Source organism: Rhinolophus ferrumequinum, chromosome 19 (assembly GCF_004115265.2).
Source record: "Rhinolophus ferrumequinum isolate MPI-CBG mRhiFer1 chromosome 19, mRhiFer1_v1.p, whole genome shotgun sequence".
Taxonomy (NCBI): Eukaryota; Metazoa; Chordata; class Mammalia; order Chiroptera; family Rhinolophidae; genus Rhinolophus; species Rhinolophus ferrumequinum.
In genome coordinates, this window is record NC_046302.1 from 22,182,337 (window position 1) to 22,201,665 (window position 19,329).

At 33.4% G+C, this 19,329-nt stretch overlaps 1 protein-coding gene across 5 annotated transcripts in view; it reads left to right on the forward strand.

The window, feature by feature from the left end:
* TAF4B (TATA-box binding protein associated factor 4b) overlaps window positions 1-19,329 on the forward strand; it is a 108,745-nt gene that overhangs the window by 23,712 nt on the left and 65,704 nt on the right. For all 5 annotated transcript variants that reach the window (XR_004425712.1, XM_033135580.1, XM_033135579.1 and 2 more), the window contains 4 exons: window positions 936-1,025; window positions 5,060-5,677; window positions 13,371-13,503; window positions 14,222-14,327. Coding sequence is in view for 4 of the 5 variants with exons in the window: in XM_033135580.1 (XP_032991471.1) it covers window positions 936-1,025; window positions 5,060-5,677; window positions 13,371-13,503; window positions 14,222-14,327 (947 nt within the window). In the remaining variant the exon portion in view is untranslated. The remainder of the gene's footprint in view (window positions 1-935; window positions 1,026-5,059; window positions 5,678-13,370; window positions 13,504-14,221; window positions 14,328-19,329) is intronic.

Sequence of the window (19,329 nt, forward strand, 5' to 3'; positions counted from 1 at the left end):
TCTTACCAGTGAATGAAAAAAAAAAAAAGCTAGTTCAGCTAGCAACTCAATCACAAAGTGCTTTTCCTTGAGCTTCTTAATTTGATTTGCAGCAGAAATGTTGTATGTGTGGTTCATGTTTTGTTATAGACAATATTAAAAAGATGTCTGCTGAAGGGTTGAGATTTAGTAAAATTAATTTTTACTGCTTCACTAGGACATTTTAAAGTGAAACTGGCTCTATTTTTGTTTTTTACCACAAGTGCATAGTGATGTAATATACGGTAACAACTATTTCAATTTGTTGCCATTACCTTTCTTGACAGCATCTTTACTATTACTTTTGTACCATCAGAACAAACCTCAGAACAGGGAAAAAGGCAAAAAAAAATTTTTTAGTATTAATGTGAAAATAATGTAGACCTCATAGATCCCTTAAATGCTTAGATTGTAGGGCAATATAGAAAGGTTCTTAAGTCCTTTAGAAAAGTAGTTTATCTTATGGCCTACAATAACATTCTAAATAGTATACCATAGGGTCTTACAATAGCATTCTAAAAATATAGTCTTACCTTGGTTAAGCTAATTTTAAAGTGAAAAAAGCAAAACAAACAAAAAAAAAACCAAGGCTCCCAAACCAAATAACTTCCTGTTCTCTACCTTAAGAAATTTAGGATTCCTATGTCTTCAACTTAATTGTTCTTAACAGACTGTAATATCCTCATTCAGGGTGTTCGCGCTACTTACTTTGCTTACTGGAATCTTAAAAAAAATCATCCCTTCATTGTGTTCTGTATGAACAAACATCTCTGTTGTTTATGCTTATTCATTCACAAGTGACATAAAAAAAATGCCCCCACTGTGCAAAGCTTGTTATGTCTACAATCATGAATTATACATTGTTTCTCTTAAGGTATTTGTAGACCTAAAAGTGTTTTTGTTTTTCCCATCTTCAGGATGCAAAAATCGAAGCAGAAGAATTTACTAGACAACTGTATGTTGAACTCAAGTCTTCACCACAGCCTCACCTAGTTCCTTTTCTTAAGGTAGAGTTATGTGTTACTTTCAAGAAATTCTTTGGATTAGATTACTTGAAAATAATTTAAAACCTGAATATTTCAACATGATAGCAATTTAATGTGAAGATAACTAACAATGTAGGAGAAACCTCTCAGTGTCCTTATAATCTGTAAATCACATTGCTAGTCCATGTTCTTTTGATTGTAACACATTGGGAAAACAGAAGTAACATCTCATTTATGAATATAACTTGATTATATTTTTTAATGCTTGTGTATGCAAAGATTTTTAACATAAGATGTATGCAAAGATTCATAACAAATTTTTAAAATAAGGCCTTCTTTGTCCTAATGACGTATTCCCTTAGAAATAATAAACCACATAGTGTCAAATTTAGTGGAAAGGCTATTATTTAAAAAATTTAATTTATATTATTAGTAGGCATATTCTTTGAGATTTATTTAATTAAATAGAATTTTGATGGAGAACAATGACTTTAATAACAAAAGCTTGGTTTGGCCGACTAAAATATATATATGTATTTGGATACTCGGACACTGGAAAGGAATTGACTTGAAATTTATAGTCATTAAAGATCTGGGACTATACTATAGTGAACCAAAGACTCATACTATAAATTTTAAAATAATGGAATGAGGAGTTACCTTTAGAAAAATTTGCCTTAATTGTGTAGGGGAGATGAAAGAGGGTTCATAGTGGAAGACTCCTTTTGGTTGCCTCATGAAAGAAGAGTGGGAAGGGAGACAGGGCACCACATTTTCAAAGAATATTAAAATAGTGGAAACTCTCTGTAGGAGGTTGACCACGTTGATTAGGAGGGTGCCAATCGTGGGATATTAAGTGTGGTTGAAGAAACTGAGACTGTTTTAGCCAGAGAAGACTTAGTCTGGGAAAGGGAAGGTTGAAGGGCCAGCGTAATACCTAACATCAAATGACTGGTGCCCTGTTCTCAGATGACCCTCTTGATGGAGAAGTTTGAGGCAATTCTTCCTTGGGTCCCTTTCAGTGCAAAAGTTCTGTGAGCCATAGGTGCTCTACATTACACTGACAACTCTTGAGTTTATTTCATACTTACTGGAGACAACATGGGGAAGAAGGAGGGAAATTAGTAAGCACCTACTATGTGTCTGATTCTTTGCTCGATACTTTTAATTTGTATTGTTTGCACTTAATTTTCATATCAATCTTTTGAGGATAGGTACTAGATAATATTTTCCATTTTTGGAGATGAGAAAACTGTTTCAGTTGATGGACTTTTGATCAAACTCACAGGTCCAGCCTATCTGATTTTACTTTGTAGATAACATTACCTTTAAGTTATTAAATATTACCGTGAAGTATTTGCACTTTGTATCTGTTTTCTAAGGACCTATTAAGTCTTATGCGATTTTCTTGAGAATTTCTTTTTCTCATTCTTGAGAACTTTTGGGGATTGGATGTTGCATAGGGATCAGGGATTTCACCTTTAAGCTTAACTTTGGCCAGGTGACCATGAGGTAATTTAGACTTACGTTTTTTTAATGTTGCCTCTTTAAATCTTATTACTTCAACATTTCTTTCCAATTGTGTTTTTCTCAGGACTCTCTCATCTTAGATCTCTAGCTTAAATTTAATCAAATCACTTCATTTGTCATGTATTTCCAAAGCAGTTTATTTGCTATCATTTTTAAAGTCTGGAAAAAGATTCTTAGAGACATTCTTATTTTCCTTTGTAATTATATTTATATCTATTTGAAGACCTTTTCGTATAAGAATTTTATCAATCTCTTTTAATTAAAAAAAGAAAAAGAAAGGAAGAGGAACAGTAGTTCTCATTTGCCTCTTACATAAAGGTGGACTGACTGAATAAGTGTCAGAACAAAAAAATCTTTCAAAATAGCCCATGAACTCACAAAAAGATAATCTGTCTACCTACTTTTCCATCATTTTTTCTTAACTCAAAATACAAACAAAACCCCAGGGATGAAAAGGCAGAACCTTCTACTTTTTAGTTTGAAGTCTCTAACTCTTTCAGCAGGATACAAAAATTAAATACTAACTTAAAATCCACCCAGAAAGTGTTTTAGCTTAATTAAGAAAATTGACCATGTTTTAGACAAACAAACAAAAATTCATAGACACAGACAACATTTTAGTGGTCAACAGAAGATAAAGGGAAGGGGGAGGATAGAAGACAGTAAAGGGGGTCAAATATATGGTGATGGAAGGAGAACAACTCTGGATGGTGACCACACAATGTGATATATATGAGGTGTGATCAAACGATATGGTGAATGTTTAAATTAAAAACAAATTATTGCAGAAAAGGTATTTGCTAGATACTTTTATAAATTTGTTGCAGTAAAAGTCACTTTGCCATTAATCCCCCTCAAAATATTCCCCCTCGCTTCGAACACACTTATTCCATTGTTCTTGCCACTTTCTGAAGCAGTTCTGGAAGTCCTCTTTCATGAGTGTCTTTAGTTGCGCAGTTGTGGCTGCCTTGATGTCCTGAATCATTTTTGACTTTGGGGAAGAGCCAGAAGTCGCATGGTGCCAGATCTGGTGAATAAGTTGATTAAGGATACACCGTAATGTTTTTATTTGACAGAAATTGCTGTACCAGAAGCAACTGTGACATGGAGCATTGTCATGATGGAAGATTAAACCTTTTGCCTATTTTATGCTAATACGTTGTTCATGGTCCATGATTTATAGCACACTTTAAAAAACACCTCTCAATCATAGCTCACACCTGACTGACTGCAACAAACGAGTTGAAATTTGTTACACAATGTTACTAAGGTTCGAAGTGCTGCTTCTTCCCATATTAAAGATCCCTGCCGTTCCATTGGATGGCACTCAGCAGCAGCATTCACTGTATTTTGTGACCACAACTGAAAGGTTCCAGGTCACACATCGCTTCTGGTATGGCAATTTCTGTCAAATAAAAACATTACGCTGTGTCCTCATTCACTTTATTCACCAGATCTGGCACCACATGACTTCTGGCTCTTCTCCAAAGTCAAAATGATCGTGAAAGATATCGAGGCAGCTGTGACAGTGCAACGAAAGACACTCATGAAAGAGGACTTACAGAACTGCTTCTGAAAGTGGTGAGAACGATGGGATGAGTATGTTCGAAGCGAGGGGGAATATTTTGAGGGGGATTAATGGCAATGTGTCTTTTACTGTAATAATCTTTTTTTATTTAAATATTACCATAGTTTTTGATCATACCTCATAGATGATGTATTCTAGAAATGTATGCTTGAAACCTATGTAACTTTACTAACTATTGTCACCCCAATAAATTTAATAAAGAAAAGAAAACATATAATAACAAAAAATAAGATAATTGTGTTTAGATAAATTTTACAGGTTAAGTAGTATCTTCCTCTTATTATAAAATGAATAATAGGCCTCCTGTCAATATTTACATTTAGACATCACTTTATTAGGAAAAGAATGCTTATCTAGTTTTTAAGGAAGAGTTACTTAGTTTAACAAAGAATTAGTTGCTTTGAATTTTAGGTTTTATTAAATATGTTGTATTTATTATGCATGTATAAATATAAATAAATTATGAAAAATTAAAAAAGAAAATTGACCTTGTTTGTATTAGCTTTATTTTGATGTGAAGACTATTTCTATCAAAAGTTTGAAAGTTATTTTTAAAAAGCTTTGTTTTGGTCTGCTGTTGTATAAACAAATTTATAGATACTGAAGTTGTTAGTAATCTATTATGGGGTTAGATGCATACATACAGTATGAAACAGTGTTATATTTTAACAAACTGATTTTAGGTATGCAAAATAAGTTTAATACCGAGACATAATAATTTCATATTGAAAAAGTAAAGCACTTTGGGCTTTAAGTTGATTATATCTTGGCTATTGACAGGATACAAATAATGTGATACTAGATTTCCTCAACTGAAACATTTGATATACTTTAGAATTATTTTATGTTGTAAAGATATGAAGTACAAAGTAGTTCTTTCTTACTAGTAGCTAATTTGTTTAGTTATCAGTGGTTTTGTTTTTCCTCCCACTTCTAGAAAAGTGTGAGTGCCTTACGACAACTCATGCCTAACTCCCAGAGTTTTATTCAGCAGTGTGTTCAGCAGACTTCTAGCGAAGTAGTCATTACTACTACCTGTACCACACCAGTAACAACTTCTGTGGTGACACCCACAGTTTCCTCAGTCCAGTCTGAAAAGCCCATCCTTGTTTCCGGAGCAACAACACCCAGACCTGTGTCAGTGCAAACTCTGAATCCGCTTGCTGGTCCAGGGGGAGCAAAAACTGGAGTTGTGACACTTCATTCTGTGGGTCCTGCCGCTGTACCAGGAGGAACAACAACTGGAACTGTTTTGCTTCAGACTCCAAAACCGCTTGTGTCATCCATACAAAATACAGTTACAGCAGTCTCACTTCAACCTGAAAAACCAGTTGTCTCTGGGGCAGCAGTGACACTGGCCCTTCCATCGGTAACTTTTGGAGAAACTTCAGCAGCAGCTATTTGTGTTCCGTCTGTGAAACCTGTTGTTACTTCTGCTGGGACCACATCTGATAAGCCTGTCATTGGCACTCCAGTCCAAATCAAACTTACACAGCCGGGCCCCATTCTTTCACAACCAGCTGGTATTCCACAGGCAGTTAAAGTCAAACAACTAGTGAGTAACATTTTATTTCTTCTTCAACTTCTTATTTTTAAAATTTGAAACATTCAGAAAACTGGCAAGACTAGTAAAACAAGCCCTTGTGTACCCTTGACCAAGTTTGACCGGTCGTTAACTGGTCTCTCCCTCTCTGTATTCACATATACAAACACAGAATTTTTTCCTGACCCATTTGAGAGTTGGTTGCAGAAATCGTGACATTGCACTGTTACATACTGTGTATCTCTTAGGGAAAAGGATTATTATTATTTTTTTAATGTAACCACAACATACTTATCCCACAGGGGAAGTTAATATTGGTACAATATGTAATTCCCCAGTTTTCCTAACAATGTCCTTTATAACTATTTTTTTTCTGATGTTTCTAATAAAGGATTGCATATTACATTTACTTGTCATTTCTCTTTAGGCTCCTTTAATCTAGAACAGCCCCCTAGCCTTTTGTGGTTGCTCATTATGTTATATGTTAAGTGCCCAGGCTAGTTGTTTTGCAGAATGTTCTTTATTTTGTTTTCTCTGATTGTTTCAAGGTTAGATTCCGGTGAAATATTTTTGGTAGGGTTATTACATAGGTGATATTATGGTAAGATTTCTTTAAAAACAATATGCTGAGGTGACAGGAAGATAGTGAAGGGAGTTGATGTGTTTCCTAAATTTGGTAGGTTGGGAGGTGCTTGGGAGAAAGAAATCTTAGCTGTTTACTGATTAGTGTTTAGAACATTTGACTTTATTTTTCATTCAAGACAAATTTTGTCAGAAGACTGTGAAAGTATTGTTAACCTGCATGAGATAGTACATGGTGCGTTAATTAAAAATCACGATTTTTTTCGTGTAGTTCTTCTCTATCTTATACTATAACAGAGCTACCTGTTCTTTTGATTTTTGGTGATTGCCCTTGCTCTCTTTTGTAAATCTTTGTGTTAAAGGCTGTGTTTTGAATCTCTTTGTTTTAATTTATTCTTCTTGGAATAATAAAATCTAACTTAACTTCCCAGCCTTGTTTGTGTGATCAGGAGAAGAGGTTAGCGTTGGTGGATGATTGTCTTTGAGGCAGAGGGCAGCTTTGGGAGCAGAATGGAAGGGGAAAGATCGATTTAAACAGTCGTCAAACTTTTTGGTAGGTAGGAAGTAATAATCATTTCCTGGGTGCTAACCTTTTTTCATCCCTTCCTACTTTGGGTCTGATTTTCAAATGGAGAAATGTATCTGCCTTGCAGACTTTCTCTTAGGTGTCTGAATTTAATCTCAGAGATGAAACCTTTTTAGAAGCAGTGATTCTTAAACATCAGTTTGAGCAGCCGGGTTTGGAAACCACTGGAACAGAGTAATTGCCCCACGGAAAGGCCTCTTTTTGGTAGCACTGAACAGAATCGAAATTCTTTTTCTGGGTCATAGATGATTGTTGAATCAGTGTTAATCTTTATTGAACATCTATAGCCTATTGGTCCCTGAAGTGAAATAATGCTTTATAGCTACATAGAGGTTTAAAAGCATGTTATGTATGTACTGTGGATTTTAAAATAATTTTGTGAAGCTGAAAATGCAGGGAGAAAACTGTGAGTCTGGAAATTTTAAGTGAGTTATCCAGTGGTACTCAGGAAGTAATGAATTTCCGACCAGAACCCAGTGCCTTGCCGTTTAAGTTACGGTGCTCATGGCAAGAACTTACAGGTTTCTGGAGTATCCTGAAACAGAAAACTACCTGGTTCTAATATCTTGACATTGACTCTCCAGCATTTACATTTTGTAGGTTTGACTTGTTATACATGAGAAACAATTTTGGTCAAGAAAAAAATGTAACAAAATCAAATGGTTAAGGTTTAGGGATTTTTTTAACTTCTTTCATTCTTAAAAGAATAGAGAATAATTTCATTTTACTTGTGCACTCTGCTTTCTTGTTTGACCTTTATTTCAATTTTAGTCAACAAATTTATTGTCAGTATTAATACTTTCCTATTTAAAATGGCAAAAACCAGAGCAGCCAGACACTTGAAGATGCATTGTAATCTGTTTTACAACAGATTTTTACCTGGGGCACAAAACAACATAAGCTATTCTGTATGGTAATGACACACACAGGATTGAACTAGGACATTCTATCAAATCAACTAATTTAGAAAATGAATATTACTCAAATTTGAATTAATATTTCTTCAGCAATTTAAGAACATCATCAGTGAGTCCATCATAAACCATAGTCCAATGTAATCCTACATCTAAGTGAGCAGGAAAATACTCAGGGTGCTAGAAACATAAAGTATTCAATGCACCTTAGGAGAATTATGGAAAATAATTATTTAAAATATGGAAATTGCCACACTGGATCAAATCTGTGGTGTCTTCAGCTCAGGATTCAGTCTCCACAAATGGTCTGAAGAATACAAGTATGACAGTCTTGTTTAATGTAAGATTTAAATTTTGTGTAATTTATTTCCTTTAATAATTGATCATGAAAGTTATGTCCTTTAATAATTGATGTAAAAATTCCCTCTTAATACTTTATTCTAGTTGGTGCTAGTTTTTATGAAGAATTATATAGGTTTCCTGCCTTTTGGATGAGATGTTTTAAATATCACACTTTGAAATTATAAGGATCCTATTTCAGGGTTTAGGTTTTGTACAATTATTATTTTATGAAATTATACATTTTTATTCCAGATTAAAGAGACCCTCTCCACTTAATTTAGATTTATCACTGCATGTCATCATTGATTAGTGTATGTTATTCTCTGGGGATCTGCTAAAGCTCTCATCAAGTAAATTAACTAGAAAATTGCTAACAGTTTTTTCAGATATACATTTTTTAGTTTGTACTGATAGTTCAGTGTTTGTATATTTTGTTCCTAAAATGTTGAACTATGGACCTAATCAGTAGTTCTTGGGATTTCATCTAAGAATCTAGTTCTTATACATGGTGAATCTTATTGGTTATCTATCAATTCTGGTGTAGGTGTTGTTACTTGATTTTATACACTCCAACAAAATGTGGAGCTTAACGTTTTTACTTTTGTTTGAAAGTTAAGGAAAGAAAATGAAGGAATAGTATAGTCTACTGGTGATAATAAGTAGAAGTTTTCGGGAGTATCAGTGCTTAAAAGTTTTCTTAGAATATTTGTAAACAAACCTTTTCCTCATAATTGAGCAAAAGCTAAATTTAATTTAAAGACTATCATCTTAATTAAAATTAAACTTAATTAGCAAAACTAATTTAATTTAGGAAAGGCTAAATTTTAATTTGATCACTTTTAAATTAAATTTTGGTAAATTTTAATAACTAATTTACCACATAAAAATTAAACAATAAGCTTCTGAAACCCATAATATGTGAATAAAATTCGTGAATGAAAATGTTAATTCAAAATTCTTGGTCTTTGTTTTTGGATAAAAGGCTGACCATTTTAGAGAGTACATTGAATATTATTACTCTTAATAATCTTGTATTTATATATCTATCACTTGAATATTTTTAAGAATAATTTATACTTGGAATTAGGGCAGGGAGTTTTAATATTGTCATAGATATTTCCTTATTTCAAATATATATGTAAATATATGTATATATTTACATATATATGTATATGTACATATATTTTCCCCCCAAGTGACTCTATTACTCACTTTTCTTCTTTAATAGAATTGTAGACATTTGATAAATAAGTAGCCAAGTGTGTTCAGCAATCATTCTCAAAATATTACTGTTTTGTGGGTATAAGACAAAAACAAATACTAATTATTAGAGCATTATTAACATGGCAATTTTCCATTTCATTATATTGAAGTAAAACTGATCCCCTAAAATAAATCGACCAAAAATATTAGAAAAAAGTTTTTGTTGTTGCATCATATTTTTTTTCTTGTACCTAATTATTTTGAAGTATGGGTAACCATTAAAGAATTTTCAACAAATATGTTTTTATCTGAAGTACTCTGTGAGACTTTACTCATTAATTATCTCTGACTTCAGTTTGCACTGGATAGAGAGAAGTATTTTCAAGGTGTAAATTTTAGTCTCTGATTATGCTGGTGGCCAGTATTTTTGTTAGATAAGTGGAAATAAAAATTGAGTATGAAGAAAAACAAGGATCATTGGTTGTTTTACTGGCTCTCAGTTTGATATTGGAATAACCTATTAGGATCCAGACTTGAGCAGTTTGTCTTTTTTCTTTTTTTTTGTATTCTGTTAAAACTGAGAGGAGGGATAGAATTCAATTGTTGATTTTAATCTCTTAAATAGGACTAACGAAAGGTTTGGTGAAGAAAGAGATTGAATTCAAGAAAAGCCTACCCTTTATTTACCATATGTAGTTAGGGATTACATGGAAAATTCTTCATGGGCCATAATTTAATCAGAGTTTTATATAGTAATAGTTTTACTATTATAGTTTAATGCTAGTTCATTTAAATTTACTTGAGGAATATATGTACTTTTTTAGTTTGGTAAGGGTTCATTAGAATTTATAGAAAATAGACTATTTGGAGATAATATGTATATGTCATATATATATGTCTTAGTTTTGAATTATTCAAGAAAATACTTTATTATGAAAATTTTCAAACATAACAAAGTTTAGAGTGAACACTCGTATAGCAACCACCTAGATTCTGTTTACAGTTAGTATACTTGATTTATCATGTATTTATCCAGCTATCAATCGTAATTTTTTGATGCATTGCAAAGACTCCTTCCTGAATAATTAAACATGCACATTATTAGCTACAGTTCATTATTTTTTTGTTTTTAGCTGAAATTTACATACAATGACATACACAAATTTTAAATGTATCATTGGATAAATTTTGACAGTGAATACTTCTGAATAAGTCAAACCACCTACCAAGATGTAGAATGTTGCTATTACCTTGAAATTCCGTGTCCCTTCCCAGTCAGTCCCTACTCCCATCCCTGCAGAAGTAACGACTCTTCTGATCATTTTCTCCCACAGATTAGTTTTGCTTGTTCTAGAACTTCATATAAATCAAATCAGACAGTAAGCACATTAAAAATTTTTTAACAGAAATTTATAGGTTTTTCCATTTAAAGCAACATTTACTGATTCCTATAAAAGCTGGTAATGTAATTAAAAATTCATTTGAGGAAATTTTTTAAAGTATTTGGAAGGCTCTTTAAATGAAAGAAACAGCATATTCTGAGTTTTACCAAAGTCAAATTGTAATCTAGATTGGGCATGGCAAATAAATTTCACCTGCCACTGTAGGATTTTACTTGAGCTCTGTGTTAAGAGATATTCTGAGGCTGGATGTGGACATATTGAAGAGCTGGCATTTAGTAGAGTATGCCATTGTCCCAGAAGATAAGGAACACATTGGCTGCTCCTGAGAAATAGCTGGCAACCAACAGGTATTTTCTGATTTTATGCTACAGTTTTTGTTTAGTTAGGGCCCTCTGTTTTCTAGAACAGCCTTGGGTAGTGCCTGCTGGTAATCACACATTGAAGTTTATATGGAAATTAGAGGAGATAATTACCCTTGATTCTACCGTGTCTCCCAGAAAGTAAGACCTAGCCAGGCAATCAACTCTAATGTGTCTTTTGGAGCAAAAATTAATATAAGACCGAGTATTATATAGACTATTTGTTTAATCCATACTTGTGTTTCTTTGCTTCCTTTCCTTACGGAATTTAAGTTCCATGTCAGATATCCTAGATCATAGTTATGTAAAGTCATAATTCATGTAAAACATACCTATAAAGAATTCTTTACATTCTTTATGTAAGAAATATTTTGTGGCTCTAGATCTGTATTTTCTGTAAATGACTAGAACATTAATTTATGTTAAATCCAAATAAAACATAAGAATTTGATATGTCAAGAGAAAAAGGTAAGGTACGTACTATTTCCTAGTCTTCTTTTCTAGTGGTTTTTTGGAGGGAAAGTAAATAGAGGACTTAAGTTTTAAAAAAAATACCTCTTTTGTTTGCCAAGTAGAAGTAAATATCCCTTTTTTGGGCCAATTTCCATTCCTCTAAGATAATTTCAGTCTCTATAAGATGCCTAATACTGTGGTTTTAAGTATTACTTACTCTGAAAGAACACTAATGAATTATACTTTTTCACTCATATTTTATTTTGTTTGGCAAGTGTGCAGGAATATGCTGCATATGTGCTGCCCCAAGTCTTATAGTCATTAAGATGAGCAATGATGGAGATTCAAGATTGTTGATCCCAGCACAAAACTTTGTGATATGTGTAAATATGCCATATCATTCACATATGTATACATATATGTATATAACCATACACACACACACACACACACACACACACACCCCTCCTGTCCTAGTCCCAGGGGCGTGGAGTCCTGCCCCCCTTTTCACCTGAGGAGCAGGCCACTGGCTGTTATGTATTTGAGTACCCATCAAAAATGGTATTAAGACTAACTCATAATCTAATTTCTAATAATATTTTATTACTATCTTTCATAATAAAAATACTGAAAAGAATACCTAGTAAAGGATATCAAGGAATAAAATGTAAACAATAAGGAAATAAGCCTGTGTTGTCAGGAGTGTTTTTGTTGAGTTTCTTTTCTGAATGCATAAATGAGACTCTGAATGTATATATATATCACGTTGTAGAATTTAAATCTGATAATACATAAGTATGACCTCTACTTATTGAAATACATCTTCGCTTTCAAGAGTTCTTTCTGTCTTTCTAGAGTCTGTTCTCATAGAATTATTGCAATGGACTTATTCCAACTTGTGTTTCTTCTCTAGGGGCATTAGTTCCTATAGGATTATTTATCGGGGCATTTTGAGTTTCTTGTGAGCTAATTTTGTTTAGTGATATACACTCGATTTTAAATGTTATTTACAAAAAATTAAAGTATAGAATAAATTGTACTCCCAAAATTCTGTTCAGAAGTCTGTCTCCTGCTTGTTTATATTAGCCATATATGGGTTTAAGGACTTAACATTAATAAATATTTCACTGTCAGTGGCTGGCTCAAATACATGGTGACTGTTTTTCTTCTTTGAAGTGAAAAAAGTGAAGCTCTGCTATTGTTTTTCCTTCTTTGAAGCTAAAAATAAGGCCCTCCTATTACCTTAATTTCTCTTCCTTTTTCCCCAACCCTCACTCTCTGGATTTCTTGAACTTGTTACCTTGGGGAATGCCTTCAACATTGTCATTTGCCAGATACTTTTTAAAAACTGCCCACTAAAAGGCCTTATCTTTTGGAGATATATTTATAGACAAAAAGATGTGTCTGGGATTTGCTTTAAAATAGTTGAAAGTGGTGGGGAAGTGAGTAGGCATATAGAAGAAACAAGATTGGTCAAAAATTGATCATTGTTCAAGCTGGGTAATAATGGTACCATGTATCTTTTTATTGTTTCTTCTACTTTTGTATATGTTTGAAAATTTCTGCAAGTTAAACAAATGAAAATAGGGTGCATATGAAGGTTTAAATTGGGCAGTATGTGATGTAAATTTGAATTCCACTCTAAAAAATAACGTGTGTGATAGTCATGTTTTTTGCTTTTGAATAAGATAATTTTGTTACATACAAATTTAAATTTTAAGTAGGCTTTTCTTAAGCTAAGATGAAGGTATATTTACAGTTAGATGACCACAGTTGTTTGTTCTATTGTGACAACTGAAAGTTTGTTCTTTTCCTAAAGCAAGTTTGGTTGAATGACTATAATGATAGTTCTCATTGCTTCAGGTAGTCCAGAAGCCTTCAGGAGGCATTGGAAAACAAGTGACTACGCTGTCTCATTCCTCAGCGCTGACCATTCAGAAATCTGGACAGAAGATACCAGTGAGCACTGCAATACCTACCAGTCAGTTTCCTCCAGGTAGACTCTGACCCACCCCCGCCTCATCACACTGGGTTTGAAACACGATGGAGTTTTGTACTTTTTTTATTATTATATTAAGAGAGATTTGGTCTTTTATGTTGGGACCTATGAGAGAAAACTGAAAGATAACTATATTACATTCTCTCTCTTTTTTTTTTTTCCTGTTTACACTTATTTTTTTAATTACATTCTTTACATACATTCATAGCCACTTTTTAGGAGTATATGTTGATTTAGAATAAAAGAAGCCACTACTCATGGTATTGTAATTAGATAAAATAATCCAATAGTAAATAAGTACTTTTTAACTTACAAAATTTGCTATAGCCTTGTTTCTATTTAAAGTGTACTTCTTTCTCTAAGTTTGGAAATTAATCTTACACATAAAATCTAGAAGTTTTATGTATTTTTACAAGCTACCAATATAAATGATACGTTATTAACATGTTTTTGCCACCTTTTCTGTATAATATTTTTATGATGTTGATGATTCTGTAGGCAATTTGAAGACTGGAGGTCTTGATTTTAGTAGATGATTTCTTGTGTAGGGAATAAATTCATTGTCATATTTGAATTTAAATAGTTCTAGGACAGTTTGAAATTCTTTTTGATTATTCTGCATATATTTAAAGCTGTTGTCCTGAATTATTCCTAATGTCACGTGATTACTTTTTTTTTTTTTTTTAAATCCTACGTTTTTCTTTTGTTTTTATAGCTTCCATTCTCAAGCAGATTACGCTGCCAGGAAATAAAATTCTGTCACTTCAAGGATCTCCTATTCAGAAAAATAAACTAAAAGAGAATGGAACAACATCTTTCAGGTAAAGAAAATAAATAGCTAAAACTTGGTTTGGTTTAAGGAAGTAATATTTTAAAAAAATAAATGACAAGATAATATTAATATAAAATACATATATTAATTAATGCCTTTAAAAAAAGCTACTGGTACTTTATTGAATATAAATTATAAACAGTAAAGTGCACAGATTTTAAGTGTACAGCTCAATGGATTTTGACAAACATATGCCTGTGTAATCATAACCCAGATCAAGATGCAGAACACATCTATCACCTTTATGCTCCTTTCAAATCAATTACCCCCAACCCCTGCCTCCGGCAGCCACTATTTTTATATTTATCACCATAGATCATTTTTGTCTATTCTTGAACTTCACATAAATGAAAAACTACATTATCTACAATTTTGCATCTGACTTTTTTCACTCAGTATTTTTTGAGATTCATATCCAATGTCATTTTTGAATATTAGAAGATTGTTCTTTGTATTGATGAGAAGTATTGGTTGTATTAGTGTAAATTTGTTTATCCTTTTCTCTATTGATGAACATTAGGTAGGGTTGTTTCTAGATTTTGATGATTATATATAAAGCTGCTATAAATATTTACATACAGATTTTTATGTGAACATAGTTTCTCATTTCTCTGTAGTAATATCTAGGTATATGATGGCTGTGTCATTAGTTAAGTATGTGGTTAACTGCAGAAAGTCCTGGATTTACTACAGTTCAGTTTAATGATTCTTTGACTTTACAATGGTGGAAAAGCTATATGTATTCAGTAGAAACCATATTTCGGAGTTTGAATTTTGAACATTTCCTGGGCTAGCCATATGCCCTGTGATACTCTCGTGATGCTGGGCAGTACTGAGATGATTTTGCCCAACTGTAGGCTAATGTAAGTGTTCTGAGCATGTGTAAGGTAGGCTAGGCTAAGCTATGATGTTCAGCAGGTTAGGTGTGTTAAATGCATTTTCACTTAAGGTATTTTCAATTTATGATGGGTTTATTGGGACATAACCCCCCTGTCCTTCCCTCCCCGCCCACCATCGTAAGTCCAAGAGTATCTGTATTTAAGAAACTATCAAACTGTTCACCAAAGAGATTACCATTTTGTGTTCCCACCAGCAATGATGAGACTTCCACACACAAGCTCTCCAATTTTCAATGCTTGGTATTTTCAGTTGTTTTGATTTTTACCGTTTTAATAAGTGTGTAGTGGTTGCTATTATTATTGTGGTTTTAATTTGCGTTTTCTTAATGACCAAATATGTTGAGCATCTATTTTTGTGCTTATTTGTTATCCTTATAGCTTCTTTGTGAAGTGTGTGTTTTAAGTCTTTTGCCCATTTTTCCTTACTGAGTTATTATTTGTTTTCTTCTGGTGGAGGTTTTAGAGTTCCTTATATATTCAAGATCCAAGTCCTTTGCCACATATGTGATTTGGAAATGCTTTCTATGTGGTGTGTTTTATCACTCTCTTACCAATTTCTTTCCCAGAGTACAAGTTTTTAATTTTGCTGTTCAGTTCATTAATTTTTCTCTTGTAGGTTATGCTTTTCAGGTTTTATGTAAGAAATGTTTATGTAACTCAAGGTTACAAAGATTTTCTTCTATGCTTTGTTCTAGAAGTATTATAGGTTTACGTTTGTCCTTTTTGTATTGATATTCTTTAATTGCCACTTACTTCCTATATACAAATCATTGTGTGAATATTCTACATCCAGATGTTAAAAGGATAAAAAATAATAACATATTTAAAGATACCTTGAAATTGTGTCATCACTAATATACAGGCATAATATATGCACCCTTATAAACTATTATAGTATAAAAGAAGTCACACTGTAGCTTTACAACTACACAGACTTCCACAATCCACAATATATAAGCTTAATAATTTTGAAGAATTGTTTTTCTCAAAAGATGTAAGAAGCATTTATATATTTAAATTTTGTATGATTGCTGTAATTTTATATATCCAGAAATAAACTAATCAAGTCCAAGCTAATGTTGCATGAAAGGAATCTGGACAAATCTAAAAATCCATCAGGCACATTGGTTATATGATGTAAAAGAGATGTGTCAGCAGTGCTTATATCTAGAATTCTATCCGACATACTCCTCATAATGTGAGCCTAGTCTATTAAAAATATTTATTTTTTGTTTTGTGTTAAGTCCTCTGTATCTTTATTTACCTTTTATCTGTTCGTCTTATCCATTATTGAGAGTGGGGTATTGAAATCAGCAAATACTATTGCAGAACCGTGTATTTCTCCCTTCAGTTCTGTCAGTTTTTGCTTCATACATTTTGTTAGTCTGTTAATAGGTGTGTAAATGTTCATAATTATTGTATCTTCTTGCTATATTGAACCTTTTATTAATATATAACATTCTTTGTCTCTTGTACCTTTTTGATTTAAAGTCAATTATGTCTGACATTAGTATAGCCACCCCTGTTTTCTTATGGTTACTATTTACATGGAATATATTTTTCCATCTGTTCATGTTCAGTTCGTTTGTGGTTTTGAATCTAAAGGGAGTCTCTTATCGACAGCATATATACAAGGTGTGATCAAACAGTATGGTGAATGTTTAAATAAAAAAAAAATTATTACAGTAAAAGACATATTGCCATTAATCCCCTTCAAAATACTCTCCCTCGCTTCGAACACACTTTCCCCATTGTTCTTGCCACTTTCTGAAGCAGTTCTGGCAGTCCGCTTTTGTGAGTATCTTTAGTTGTGCTGTTGTGACTGCCTCAATGTTCTGAATTGATTCAAAATCTTTACCGTTCATGGTCATTTTTACTTTGGGGAAGAGCCAGAAGTCACACAGTGCCGGAGCCTGTGAATAAGGTGGATGAGAACATGCTGTAATGCTGTTTTTGACAGAAACTGCCATATACCAGAAGCGATGTATGACACGGAGTGTTCTCATGATGGGAGGGTGACTTACAGCACACTTGAAATCACACCTTCTCTCAACCGTAGCTCACAACCAACTGACTGCACCAAACAAGTTGAAACTTGTCACACACTGTTACAAAAGTTCTGTGCGCCGCTTCCCATATTGAAGACCCCTGCCCTTCCGTTGGATGGCACTTGGCAGCAGCTTTCACCATATTTTTTGATCACAATGGGAAAGGTTCCGTGTCACCCATCACACTTCTGGTACAGCAATTTCTGTCAAATAAAAACATTACAATCTTTCCTCATCCACCTTATTCACCAGATCTGGCACCGTGCAACTTCTGGCTGTTCCCCAAAGTCCAAATGACCATGAAAGGTAAACGTTTTGAATTAATTCAGGACATCGAGGCAGCCACAATAGCACAATTAAAGACACTCACGAAAGAAGAGTGCCAGAACTGCTTCAGAAAGTAGCGAGAATGGTGGAATAAGTGTGTTCAAAGCGAGGGAGAGTATTTTGAGGGGGATTTATGGCAATGTGTCTTTTATTGCAATACTTTTTTTTTTAATTTAAAGTCACTGTATTTTTTGATCACACCTGGTATTAGGATCATGTATTTTTATCCTTTCTGCCAATTGCTGTTTTTTGAATAGAAAATTCATTCCATTTACATTTAAAGTAATTACTGATAAAGAGGGACTTACTTTTATCATTTTGCTATACTATAAGCCTTATAGTTTTTCTGTCCCTCATTTCCTACATTACTGTATCCTTGTGTGTTTAGTTGATGTCTTTTGTAGTGGAACATTTAATTTTTTTCTCCTTTTGTGTATATTCTGTAGCTGTTTTCTTCATGGTTACCATGGGGAGTACATTTAACATCCTAAAATAACACTGTAATTTGAAATTACAGTCATGTGCCACATAATGATGTTTCGATCAGCAGCAGACCACATATACAACAGTGGTCCCATAAGATTATAATGGAGCTGAATTTCCTCTAAAAAATGGAAGTGTGGTTCAAGAAGAATTTTTTTTTTCTCTGCTGGGAGCAGTATTGTGGGGCTTGACAATAGATTTCCTTTCACTCAGAGCACCTCAATTTTTGAGTGCACAGATTACATTTCAGTCAACCACTGACCTGTTTCAGCACAGACGCATGTGTTTCCACAGTGCTACATATTCAGGGGGTACCACAACCCTCCCAGAGCTAGCTTGATGGTCTTCAGAGTACGTTAATGTAAATTTTTTATTGAGGACGTAAGATCTTGTACCAGGCATGGGTTTACAAGTGCTACCTTAAGCATTAAATGCCACTGCCACTTCAGTAAAGCTTTCTGTGGTAGTGTGGAGACAGTACTCTGTCCCTGTACTTTGGAAATATTTTCAGGTTATAATGATGTAAAGCATAAGTAAGTTTTATTTCTTCCATCAGTTCAATGCCAGAGAGAGCCCTCTGTGGCAGATAGGGTCAATGGAACCAAAAACAAATTTCCAAAGTCAAAATGAATCTTCACTTGTACAACCTCTCCATGTTAAACACTTTCCGTTTTTATGAATACCACAAAGCTTCTTAATCTGACCACTGATCTAACATGCAATAGCCAAAACCACATTGCTATGACAAATCCCCTGTGTTCCTTTATCTCTCTATCTTGATTTCTTATTCCTGCTGAGCCTCAGGCCACCTTTCACTCCCTCCTCCAGTCACTATTGTGGTGACGTATACCTTACTCAGCGAGTTTCACCTTGATATTTTCAGTCAGTCTAGCACATAATCCTGTTCATGGAGCCACACTGACAGCTTTGATGCACTATTTCTGATCCTATTGAAAGGAAGTGGACAGTGTTTATAAAGTCTACAGTAGTGTATATGGTAATGTTCTAGACCATCACATTCGCCACTCAATCATTGACTCACCCAGAGCAACTTCTGGTCCTGCATGCTCCATTCATTGTAAGTGCCAGATCCACATGTACCATTTTAAAAATATTTTTTTACTGTATTTTTACTGTAACCTGTGTTTAGATAACACAAGCACTTACTATTGTGTTACAGTTATCTACAGTATTTAGTACAGTAACATGCTGTACAGGTTTGTAGTCTAGGAGC